At 38.8% G+C, this 13,126-nt stretch overlaps 1 protein-coding gene across 4 annotated transcripts in view; it reads left to right on the top strand.

Moving 5' to 3' along the window:
* The window catches only part of ARHGAP21 (Rho GTPase activating protein 21), a 200,374-nt gene that overhangs the window by 47,608 nt on the left and 139,640 nt on the right, over window positions 1-13,126 (top strand). The window contains exon 1 of one of the 4 annotated variants that reach the window (XM_078851836.1): window positions 3,021-3,810. The exons of 1 other annotated variant lie outside the window; for it this stretch is intronic. In XM_078851836.1, the coding sequence (XP_078707962.1) occupies window positions 3,727-3,810 (84 nt within the window). In that variant the 5' untranslated portion in view covers window positions 3,021-3,726. Of the gene's footprint in view, window positions 1-3,020; window positions 3,811-13,126 lie in introns of those variants that run through there. 2 more of the 4 variants (XM_073334267.2, XM_073334271.2) reach the window with 2 other exon arrangements.

Raw genomic sequence — 13,126 nt, 5'->3', positions numbered from 1 at the left:
AGATAAGAATCAGGGAACTACATACTGGTTAGTTTCAGTTCACCTGTATCTTGTGAATGACTCTCAATCTGTTGGGGACAAGGTGAAGAAAACAAGTATTGGTGAGTTAGAGGTGGCCAGCAAGGGCTTACGAAACGCAGGCTGATTTTTTTCCCCACACATTTAACTGATGTGTTTTTTTTATTTATTTTTTAGGATATGGCAGTGGGGGAAAGTTGTTTTGTTTTGAGTTTGAAGCAGTTAATATAACTTACTGTCTGTTTAGATCTATCTATCACTGTAGTTCCTTACCTCCCACCTGGACTTCAGCATGTTATGGATGGGACTCACAAAAGCTCTGTGTTGTCCTAACTCAGGGGTGGCCAACCTGAGCCTGAGAAGGAGCCAGAATTTACCAGTGTACCTTGCTAAAGAGCCACAGTAATAAGTCAGCAGCTCCCCATCAGCTCTCCCATCCCGCTCCCAGCACCTCCCACCCACTGGCAGCCCTGCTAATCAGTGCTTCCCCCTCCCTCCCCACACCTCTCAATCAGCTGTTTCGTGGCGTGCAGGAGGCTCAGAGTGGGAGGAGCGAGGGCATGGCACGCTCAGGGGAGGGGGCGGGAAGGGGTGGAGTGGGGGCAGAGCCAGGGGTTGAGCAGTGAGCACCCTCTGGCACATTGGAAAGTTGGCGCCTATAGCTCCAGCCCTGGAGTCGGTGCCTATACAAGGAGCCGCATATTAACTTCTGAAGAGCTGCATGTGGCTCCGGAGCCACAGGTTGGCCACCCCTGTCCTAACTCCTCTCCTGTTGAAGTAAATTGGAGTTTTAGCATTGACTTCAATGGGAGCTTAAATAGGCCAATTCTGATTTCTTTTGAAAGTTTCACCCTACAGCTATATATTGACATTGAGTTAAATTCACTGTATTTAAGAACCTCTTGGAGAAATAACTGAAGTGTCTAGGTATTAATGCTGCATAGGAATCTGATGGTTCAATTTTCAATTGAGTTGAAAACAGATTTCAAAAGAGATGCCAAAGAGTGATAAGTTAAGGAGAGTTATTTATCTAGTTTTCGGAGTTCACCAATGCAGTTGGGACAAGTCTAACCCTTGAACTAAATTTTTTCATGTTATACAGTGCTTGAGTATTCAACAAGATTTGATATGAAAGTAGGAGGGCAGATCCATACAAGGGGAAAGTGGGGAGGAATGTGGAGGACTGGGGGAAAACCCAAGGGCCTAGATGATAAGTAGCCTATGAAATTTAAAATAAAAGGTGCAATTTAAAAGAGGAAAGCATAAAGCAATAACGAGGAGACTAATGACAGCAAAAAACAAAAGAAAATATTGTACAAAGTAATCTGGGGGGAGGAAAAAAGAAAACATCAAGTCCCCCAGGCACCCAGAAAATCTAAACTGATAGCATTTTCCCTGCAGTATTCATTATGTGCAATAGGCCATATTTCAGCAAAGATTTTTAACAGCTGCAGTAAGTTTTCCCCCTGTTAGCATCCCTCTTTGTCACTATTTTAAAATTCTAATTTTTCTCACTTCAGCATTTATTCCCTAACTGTCCTGCCTCCTTCGCTCTTGGCTTCTTTTTGCAGTAACTTCACTTCTAGAAGGACCTTCCCAAAATCTTCCTCCAGGTTTTCTCAGAACTTGGACTGGCTATGATGTCTGTCATCTGGAAATGTAAACTTGTCCCACCTAGCAATAGTTGCTAAGTGGGACATTGTTTCTAGCCTCCTGTCTGCATAGGCTGTTAAATAGATACAGAAGGTTTCTAAAGAACTTATGCACCCAAACCTTTAGCTTTTTCCTCCTCTTCCTCTATACTTTTCCCAGAAGCACTTATGATGGCTTTGACAAAAAACACCAATGTGCACCAAAACCTAAAAAGATAGCAGTAAGGGGCTGTAATTCTTGTAGTGCCATGCCATCCTGCAGTCTAGTACACATGGCTGGGTTTTTTAGTGCTAAAAACATTTCATACCCAGCAATTTTCAGGGTGCTATATAATCTATGCCCCATATGCTTCCTGTCATAGATCTGGACAGACTTCTGTCAGAAAGACCTCAGCCATGGTAATCTTGGTGCTTCTGAAAAAGTGATGAACGGGTGCTTGCCTGAACTCAGGTGTTGCCTACCAATGCTCTCAAGTTTAGAAATCAGAATGGAGTATTTTAGTGTACTAAGTAAGGCCACATCTATAATCTTGTGTACAAAGTGCCAGCTACCATTCAGCTAAGCTTTTTTTTCTTGGCTCTGAAGCATAAATCTCTTCTTGACATATATTTTCATGGACCCTGCTTTGATCCCATTGGTTCTCTTTCTCATAGCTATGGCTTCTGCTAAACCACAGGGTGAATCTGTCCCTGCAGCTCTTCATGTTTAATATTTAGATAAAGCAGTCCTCGGCCAGGCACAGGGATTCTTCCTTAAGACAATGCAATGGAGCTATAAGAGAATGTTGACCCCAATCTCTTCATATGCTTTCCTAATGAGGGAAGAACTGGGGTTGGAGACAACTAAATGTGGCCTGAACAGAGGACGCCATTTCTACAAGACTGACTCTTCATGTTTTCTTGGCTTACCAGCTTCAAATAGGTTTTTTACATGCCCTCTTCGTCGGCATATTGGGAAACTGAAATGCACATTCAGCATTTTGGTTTTAAGGTTTCTTGAGCCACTGTTGATTGAGTTTAATAATCTGTGTCTTTTCATTTCCTCCTAGTTCTTTACTTAAAACCTGTTGGTCTTTACCGGTGCTGTTTAAATCTCTGCGAAAATATTTTGGTTGTTTCAAAACCCTTTCAACCTATTCAGATAAAAATCTTTCAAAAGCTAAAGTTTCTGTAGAGAACTAATTGGGTGTGTTCTCTTTTTTTCCATTTTCAAACTTGAAGGGAGAAGAGTAGATGCAGGGTCGACTTTCTTTAAAAGCATAAAAGGAACAGTAAAGATGCATGGCTGCCTGTGGTAGTTGCCCAACAATTGTGGTTATCATCAGTCTGCTTGGTTGCTACAGCTGCATTTAACAATTTCCTTTTTCCATATCTTTCAATTTATCAAAACTCTGAGATTTTCTCATTCTCTGGCAACATGGCAGCCACCATCCTTCTGGCTATGGAGAACTTGGGTACCCTTTGGAGCCAGTGAGTACCACTTGATGATTTACTAGGGAGGCTGCTATTCAACTGTATGAAGGAGAAATTTGGGATAAGTAAAAGGATTTTTTTAAAACTGAGTATATTTTGAGTTTCTAAGGTTGGTGACTATTCTGCTAGGTTTAAAACAACAGTATTGGAATTTAAGGTTCCCTGAGCTCACAAAAAGCTTGTCACTATTGTTTGAATTTTAAAAAATGTTTGAATACATACATGTTAAATTAGATATGATTTGTCATAGCCAGAAGGCTGATACATTCAGACTTTTTTTAGTAGACAAAAAGAACAAATGAGAGAACCTCTCAGGATTTATTCTAGTGGGATTTCTTAAAATTATCTTGTTTCTGCCACCCCATTCCTTTTTTCTAAGAATGTATAATTTAGATGTACCAGAATATATATTAAGTATACTAAACAGTTCTGCCAATTTGCTATCTTGCTGACTTGACAGATGGGGGAGGGAGGGGAAAGTCCTTGTTCCTGAATCTCATCACTGCATAGCTCTGATGCTGTTCAGTACCATACGGACAAAAGCTGAGTCAGAGCAGAGAAGCAATCTGCGCTATAGGCAGGCATGGCCCAGTTCAGGATTTTAGACTGCATGATCAACCACAACTGGAGTTTGATATGTAACCTGTATTGTGCTTGGAGCGGTCAGGTTTGTCTATTCACTATATTTAACTATTTATGAAGAGAGGATTTTATTATAATTTTGTCAAAAAGAAAAAGCTCCAAACAACCTTCCCCTCCTCATCCCCCAAGAATCCTGTTAGAAACATCTTACTATAGAGTAATCCTTTGTAAATGGTAAATTGTTGTGTATTGCATATGCTTTCACTATAATTGCTTGATTTTTTTTTTTTTAAATTCTTAAAGTACTGACTGTAAACTGTCCCTGCAGAGGCTTCAGTTTTGAAGGTTAACTTTGTAAATTGCAGGAAAGAATACAGCATGTAAAGGATAGCTCAAGAAAGAGGGGAAATACAAAACAAAAACAAACGCACCCCCACCAAAAAACATTCTTAAAAGCACTCTCTCTCTTTAATTTACTAGTCTAACATGACTCTCAACTTCCTTGACTATTTTGATAAAGGGAAACGCTGCTCTCTTCTGTTTGTTTGTTTGGGATAGAAGTGCCTGTCATTGCAAGATGAAGTTCAGATACACATAACTATGTTTTAAAAGCACATAAGCTAAAATAAATGAACTTCACCAGGAGACTGTCTGGTTTTTAATAGGGACAGCATGGAGCCTAATAGTGTTCTTTATGGCAGAACTGAGGAGAAGCCATAGATTGAGTTTTAGAAGATATGTTTGTTTATATATCGAGTGCAATTTTTCTTTATTTAAAATACTGCTAGCCAGCTGTCATAATATTTTCAGAGAAGTCTATATTTTACTTTGATTATTCCCAGCAGACTTCATGCAAGCCACTGAAAATAGGACTTCAGGTAATGCACATATTTCACGATCATTCCTGTATAATGTGGGGAAAATAATTGCTATTCATTTGTATAAACCTTTTACTTAACTTTCTAGTTACCTTTTTGGTTCAAAAATAACTCTCAGGCTTCACTAGCCCCTTTCAGCTCCTCTTTTAAAACTATAAACGGTCTTGAATACCTTATTTATACAGATATACTGTTTAATTAAGCAAATATATTGTTGCATGTTAATTAAATCACTTACATTTTTTAACTGATACAGATTTGTGCAATAGCTGTCAACATCTCCATCTCTGTGCTAATGTATTTTTAAAGTCTGATTTTTGAAAACTTTTAATATTTGCAATTAGCTTGATTAGTTGCTCTGATTGTCTAGTAATTTGCAGTCGAAAATGTAACTTTGTTGCTTGCTCGTCTACCTCTCCAATAGTACCTTTTTTACTAGTTGTTTGTTTTATTTATTTATTTAAAGAAGCTGCATCATAGCTGGGCTTTTTGCCAGGACACTGAGTTTTCTCGGGAGATTGTCCTTCATATTGTGGGGAAACTTCAAGCCTTATGGTTTCAAAGACTCTCGAGCAAAAAAACTGTTTACATTATGGTAGTAATGGATTCTAGGTGCTCAAAGTGACAAGAAATGACAAATGTTTCTAGTAAGTTAAAATATACACATAAATGGACCTCTCTTCTCTTTGGTTCTCATTATATTCCCTACAGTGTCTCATTACATTTCTGAATCTGTTTTGATTTCTAATCTAGTTTGCTTAGAGGTGGCAAGAAATCACCTGCTTAGAGTTCAGTATGAAACAAAAAATCAAAGCTGACAACTGCTACTTGTATTCCAGAAACCAAGAAGAGTAAAGAAAAGGGGTGGGATTGTGTCTCATGGTTTATTTAAACATTCTGACTAAATCATAGGTTGATCTTAATATGTACAAGCTGTGTGGGGATTAGTTTTTATGACTGACAATAGAGAAAAGTAAACAGAATAAAGCAAGCAGGGATACACAAAGCTAGAATCAGATTATTGTAAAATAGGGCTATAAATTAAAATTATTTTTCTAAAGCAAATTAGGCCTTTATTTTGAAATTTGAAGTAAGATGCTTTTATTAATTAAGCATAACTAATGTATTTAATTGAGAAATACTGCTGAAATGCCTTATCTTGCTAACTTTATTTTAAAAAAAATATGGAGGAATGCTGCATAGCTTTTCCCATAAGTAAAATTAAAATCCCTTTGTCGATGGCGCATTCTAGTAAGCACTTGTTTAACAGCTTTTCTCTGGGCCTTCATGTTTGTTTATGGGTAAATAGTCTTTTTTCCTATGGATTTGGATGGTCCCAACTACAGCTAATGCTAAACAGTATGTGTGGTGGAGGCTTGGACGCCCTCAGACAGGTACCTACACCCCCTGTACATTGTGGAGCCAAGCTCTGTTCAAGCTCTCCACTTCATAGTGTTTAAGGAGGATGCAGATGGGAAAGGAGAAGGATGGGGGCAGGATTAGTCTTCTGGACTGTGGCTGCATGTATCTACCAGCTATTCCTCCCACACCCTGTGAATGGCGAGCACAGCACTAGTTTGGGGTACTGTAGCCTCCATGAACAGTTCTGCAGCCTAGTGTGATTCCAGTGCCCCTGACCCCAGTAGAACTCCAGAGCAGTTCCTAATGACATAAGCTGTGTGTTGGCTGTAGGTTTGCACATTCTAGGGAAAAATAATATTTTTGTTCTGAATAGCCACTTAATATATCGTCGATAGAAAAAGAAGCTTGCTAGGTTAGTAGTAAGTTATATGCAATTACTCATTAATGTAATGGAAGAGACATCTGACCCCTGGAGGGGCCTTTTTTCTATTACAACACCCAGAATGAGTGTGTGTTGTGTCGTGTTCCCCCCACCCCACCCAAGACAGGAAGATATGCTAATATGAGAAAGGCCAGGGATATTTTCTGCCTTGGTGGGTGTCTAAGATTTTAAGAACAAGCCTTATGGTCTTATCAAAAATGAAAGTTAGTGTAACTGGGAACTACTGGGTCTTATGTGGATCTGTAATTGTTTTTACTTTTGTTAGGTTGTGTATTCTGACTACATAATGTATGTGTTAAAAAGTTACATTTTAAATTTATGTAATGTTTGACGCTAATGTAAACCTATAGGGACAAATCCTTCACTGATATAAATCCGTGTTGTCCCTCTGACTTCAGTGGGTTAGGGTTTTCACTGCAAGCCCTGTGGGATGACGACAACATTGTGTTTCACAGGGTGCCACCTGTATCTTCACTTGAAAGCTGTCACATCTCATTTTTAATTTAATGTAAGATTAGGCCAAAACAAGCATTTTTTCTTTCACTTTTTTCTTCTTTATTGGGCCACATTTTGGCTTCTCCCCCATCCTTTCTTAAAATCACCTCATTTCTCACTGTGTGCTGAGATCTCCTGCTGCTCCTTTCTTGCATCATGTCTGACTGCATCCATCTCCAGGGAGATGGGTAGTTTCAACAGTGGGAGATGCACAGACTGCTTAAAACTTCCACATGATTGCAAAATTTAAGGATTAGTTAAGGGGGGGTAGCAGATGGCAAGCTCATATCATGTGGGAGAATTGTCTTCTAGAAACAGATTTCCATGCACGCCTGTTTGTGTTGTATGCATCTCCAAATTGTTCCATCAGTATAATAGATTATTAATCCCAATGTTAACAGCTTCGAGTCTTTCTGACAGGACTAATAATTCTCAGTCTGTTTTTTGAGGATTTAGCTTTATCTTTTGAAAATTATTTTAAAATTCACAATGAACTGAGAGTGTTGTAAGGAGTTGGTGTACATAGACTTGAAGTCTCAGAAACAAAAATCAGTAGAATGAAGTGTGACCTAAAGAAGCTCTTTCTTTTGGCAAATATATGGAAAATAACAGTACAAACTGTACCTTTACTCAGCAACCTGACTTGGTTCTTTCTTTAACATGGAGGTGGAGGAATTCTTCCTCCATGGCTTTTTATGGAGCTTTGAGGATACATAATTTCCGCAGCCTTTGACACATGCATACATATCCTTGAAGGTGATTCTATCCACTTTCTGGTAAAAGTGAACTGCATAGACCAAGTATTTGTGAGTTGATCAATACCTTTTCTATAGTTGATCACAGGGGTTGTTTTGAGTAAAGTAAGGCTCTGTTGTTTTTCCTCACTCCCTTCACAAACATTCAAGAGACCAGGAATTGAATCCCACAGCAGTGAAGAACACAGCCCCCACTAGGCCATGAGTCTCCCTATATAATAACTTTAAATAATTTATTGAGGAGCAGAGCTTCTGAATGTTGTTTCCATCCTTTTGGAATTTTTCACTGTAGCTAATCACATGGCTTCATTGTAAAGAATAGGCCTGACTATTTGAATGGGTGGAGTAGGGGTCTTTCTAGTACAGTATATGGAGAAGTAGGTAAATAAAGGAGGCGTGTTATGCTCATGTTATAGGTTGGACTAATGCATAGACTGTTGTGGCTTTTTAGAGTAAAACAGATTAACAATATAATAGTTCTGTTCATGGTCATGGGCTTTCTTTTCATATAAAGTACTGCAGTTCCCTCTGCTTCCAAAACTTGTAAAGTAATTTTGGGGAAAGAGAATAAACAGTGCAGTAGCCTAGCTATCACATTGCATACAAGCTTCAGAATGTAGAAATGCTGCAGAGATTGCTGCACTGCAGGGATACTCTTCTTTAGGAGAGTCTGTTAACATTAAAAAAGCTTTACCAAATTAATCATTTCTCAGTTAATCTAAAGGATAACAAAATAACAAGGATGGTTAAATTCCTTTTGGGAATGACTGCAGGTTGATGGCTATTTTGCAATTTTTACATTTTGCATTGGATATTTTCATACAGTATTCATATTTTTGCCTTCTACCTCCCTTCTCTTCCCCAGAAAAACTATGCATAATGCATTTTCCTCTTTCATTAGTTGAGGGATTTTTGTTGTTTTTAGAATTTTTTTAAAAAGGCATAAATTATTCATTAAAGGAAACAGTTGATGATTGAATTCCCTGTTGATGGATGTACCTGATACAAAAAGTATTATTTGATGTTTGTAAATACTGGAAAATAACTTGGCAGCAGTAAGCAGTTAAAAAAAGTGATAGCCATGCAAATACGAGTAGACTTAATTTATATATGTTAAATATATTTTATTAATACAGTTTTCTGTTACAATAGACAGTCTTTCCTGGCCGGCGTCCCAAGTGTAGGTTTAGCTGTCTCTGCGTTGGCTGCTATTAATTCCCCAGTTTGGGAACCACTGCCTTAGGTAATATACTTTTGTTTTTGTGGCCTCCGATTTTGTTTGCAATATTCTGGAAGGACAAAAAACCGGCAAAAGTTGTTTGTTTCTCCATCCTCTATGCAGAGAAGTTAGGATGGCTGTGTTTTAGCATCGTGTGTGCTTGTTTTAACTTAGTCTTTGTATACCACTTCAGCTTGTAACGGAGAGCCTACTTGGCAAGCACAAAATGCCTGTTTTTGTGGGATATACCCTAATTTTGTTTTGTATGTGTGGAGTTCTTCAACCTCTTAATGTGTAATCTGGAAACTTTCCTATTGCATTGTACATTGATGACAGAAAAATTTGTTTTAAAAATGTAACCCTTAAAGAGTTTTATGTCTCCAGTTTCTTACACCACCGTGTTTGAGTACAGTACAATTCATAGATTCCAAGGCCAGAAGGGACCACTGTGATCCATCTAGGACCCAAAATAATTCCTAGAGCATATCTTTTAGGAAAACATCCAGTCATGATTTAAAGTAATTAGGTTTACAGTGTTGTTGATTAAAAACAAGCTTTAATAGGCTGGCTTTTTTTGGCGGGGGGGGGGAGGGGGGTTAGGTGTTAGTCTTATTCCCTTAGCTTTCTTGTGGTCTCGAACATTATGTTCTCAACATTTGGCGAATGAATTACCTTTTCCTGGAATGTTTAGGTTTGAAATGGAAAACCTTTCTATAAAATCTGTTATGTAGTTTGTTCTGAAAGCTCTCTCTTTAGGGGCCAGGTAAATCTTTTGACCGTGGAATCTAAAAAGCTGAAAGAATGGCTCAAAGTAGCAATCCAAGATGGTCTCATGGTTAGGGTGTTAACTTGGACTTGAGACACAGGTTCTGTTCCCTGCTCCATCACAGACTTTGTGACCTCAGACAAGTCACTAAGGACTGGTCTATATGCTGGTTTAACTAAATTGTTGCAACTTTGCATGTTTAATTTAACAAGTGCAATTTATTTGTGTATACAAACCCTTAATGTGTGTGTGGTATGTCAATTTCCTATTTGTAAAATGGGAATAAAAATACTTCCTTACCTCACAGTTGGTGTGTGAGTAAATACATGAAAGATTGTGAGATGCTCAGTGCTACAGAAATGGGGACCAACATGAGTACCTACTATAGGTAGGTAGAAAAACGTCCACAACTATTTATAGTTTTGTAGAGGAAACCAGATGCAGAGTCCATCTGTGCTGTTGCTGAAAGCAGAGTAGAACTTCTGCTCAGTGTTCTAACTGTGCAATGAATTACATTAGAAATAAAGTCCTAGGTTAAGGATGCTGCCTCTTTTTGGGTAAGGAGTTGTGGTGAGGCATGGTCTACTTCTGGCAATGCAGCCAGTTGGGAGACATCTGGGCTCTACTGCTGGCTCAGTGTAAATCATTGTGGCAAGACATAGCCTCAAGCTATGATGATGAGACTGGCATGCACAGAAACAGTGCTTGTACTGATGACATCACTTGCTATTTAGTCTGAAGGTGCTTCTGCCTGTGGTTAATGAAGTGGAGTTACTTTCCTGAAGGCCAGATGTTATGCTGTACATTACTTCTGATTTGTAGCTTGTGGTTGTGCAAACCCATCTCAGGTGTGTAGCAGTGTACTTTAATGGGCTTTGAGAGTATAGTGAGAATCGGAACGTAATGGATGGCTTGGCCCCATTCTCAAAGACCTGGTCATTTCAAGAAGGGAGCCTGTCTATCTCCTTCATACCTTCTCAGCAGCCATCTCACCTAGGAGAATTAATAAGTCTTTTTCAGCACTTAGGAAGTGGAGTAGTGCACGGAAGAGCTATGTGGGAGAATGTGGATCCTCTAGCTGTCCCTCTGGCACTGGAAGAAAGAGCTGGCAAGGCAGTGATTGGCAGCCCTCTAGGCAAATCATTTGTCGTTATTTCTGTCGAGCCACTGGGAAAGCTTTTTTTTAGCTCCTCTTCTGAGGGTTTTATTCCTTTTCCTTCTCCCCTTCCAAATCTTGTTGCTGGAAACCTCTTTTTTGGCACTAAGACTCTCCATCATGCAGTGATGTTATCTGTTTGTAACAGCTCAGCCTTCACTAATGAAGAAGGTATTTAACCAACTTAAGCTCACATCTGACAAATTTTGCTGTTGATATGCTACCAGCCCTACAGATGTTTCCTTTCTTTCCAATTTGAAGAGGATGTAGCTGTTAAAGAATGGAGGCCTCTGTTAATTAAGCTATAATAAAACAAGGAAGCCCTTAATTTCTTTTTGTTTTGAATTTTTTCTGACCAGAATTAGATGGAATTTTTATATTTTTAGTATTGTGATCTGGCATTGGTCTGTAAAGGGACACATTAATGACCAGACATAAACAGAAAAACTGCAAAAGATATTTTGTTATGGAGGATAGGTCCATCAATGGCAATTGCCAAGATGGTCAGGGGTGCAACTCCATGCGGTGGGTGTCTCTAAATCTCTAACTGCCGGAAGCTGGGACTGGACTCCAGGGGATGGATCACTTGATAAATTGCCCTGTTCTGTTAATTCCTTCTGAAGCATCTGGCACTGGCCACTGTCTGATGGCAGTATGCTGGGGTAGATGGATCATTGGCCTGATTCAGTATGGGCGTTCTCATGTGTTGGGATATCCTGTTCTCCCATGCTTCCCCCTGTGTGTGATTTTTTTTTTTTTTTTTTTAAAAAAGCAGTGTTCCCTGAAATCCTCTGTTATTTGAAGTATAGGGCCTGATCAAAGTTGCACTGATTTTAAATAAAGTTAGTATAAATAACTGTTTAAACTGATTTTAGTTAAATTGATTCAACTTGTGTGTGTCAACCAGGCCTAATTTGCTACTGAAAAAATAATAAAAAAACAACTTTTTTCTTTAATCTCCTGTGGAGAGGGAGATCCATAAATGAAAAGGGATATGTCAATATCCTTTTCTGGTATTAAGAAACGTTTAGAGATGAAACAAAACTCCTGACGTTTCCTGAGATTACCCCCCTACAGATTAGAAAGACAAGATTGGTGAGGTAATAACTTCTATTGGACAATCTTTTGTCTCACAACAACAGACTTTCGAGCTACACAGAGCTCTTCTTCAGATCTAGGAAAGGTACTCTGAACCTGAAAGCTAAATACAAGGTGGAACAGATTATTTAGCATAGGTAGTTAGCACATATTCTAAGGGACCATGCAAGGTGGAGTGCCCTGTTAACACCTCTACAGTCATTGGACAAAATCCTACAGGTTGTCAGAAGTCACTGTAAGGACTTGTCTACACTGCCATGTTACACCGCAGCTACTTTCTTGCTCAGGGGTGTAAAAAAAAAATAAACGCCTATGCGCTACAAGTTTCAGCGCTGTAGATTTCAGTGCTGTTTTTCAGCTGCAAGTTTCAGCATTGTTTTTCACACCCCTGAGTGACAAAAGTTTTGCTGACCATAAGTTCTAGTGAAGATGGTGAAGGCAGGAATAATATACTAATTAAATAATCCCCATTCACAGTGGAAAACTTACTAGCATGCAAGTGACACACGCCACCCCCCCGGCACAACCACGGTTCTCTCCTGAAATTTCATGGAAGAAACTGAAACAGAGGTTTGGATCTTATTGCATTGTTTTTTTTTTCGTGACTTGTTAATTTTTTTTGTACACTGCAGTCAGTGAGTTGGCAATTAATGACCGAACCTTTGTAATAGTGGGAGGCTGACTCATTTGGCTATTCCAACATTATTCCCTGTTGCGCTGTAACAAGTTTCTATGCTCTGGATATATTAGAGTCGAGCAGTATAGCACAGGTAGAAGTAGCTAGTTGCCACCTCTGGTCTTAGTTACACATCTGATTTTTGGGTCCAGAACAAGGAAGAGGGCAATTCCAATTTCCAATTCTTCTGTCATTTAAAATACCTTGCTAATGAGGTTAGGTATCGAGTTGCTTGTGCTGGAACAACAGTGTAAATAAGATGATGTGATGTTAATCTGCAGATTTTATGCTTTTGAGCATGCTCAGTGTGAACTAGATATTTCCAGATGCCTGAGTGGAGACAGACGGGGGAGCATGATTCTACAGCTGATAAAAAATACTGCCTTCTCTGTACACACACCCGACTCCCACGTGCTCTTTAAACATTTATAATTAGGCTTACCAGAATTTGATTTTTATTTTTTTATAATTTTGATAGATCTGTTTGTTTGTAAGCATTCTTTAGAATTCTATCTTTTTAAAAAATTTTCAGTTGTGGGAAATTATGAAAAGAT

This window comes from Lepidochelys kempii, chromosome 2 (assembly GCF_965140285.1).
Source record: "Lepidochelys kempii isolate rLepKem1 chromosome 2, rLepKem1.hap1, whole genome shotgun sequence".
NCBI lineage: Eukaryota > Metazoa > Chordata > Testudines > Cheloniidae > Lepidochelys > Lepidochelys kempii.
This window is presented reverse-complemented; position numbering and strand designations above follow the sequence as displayed.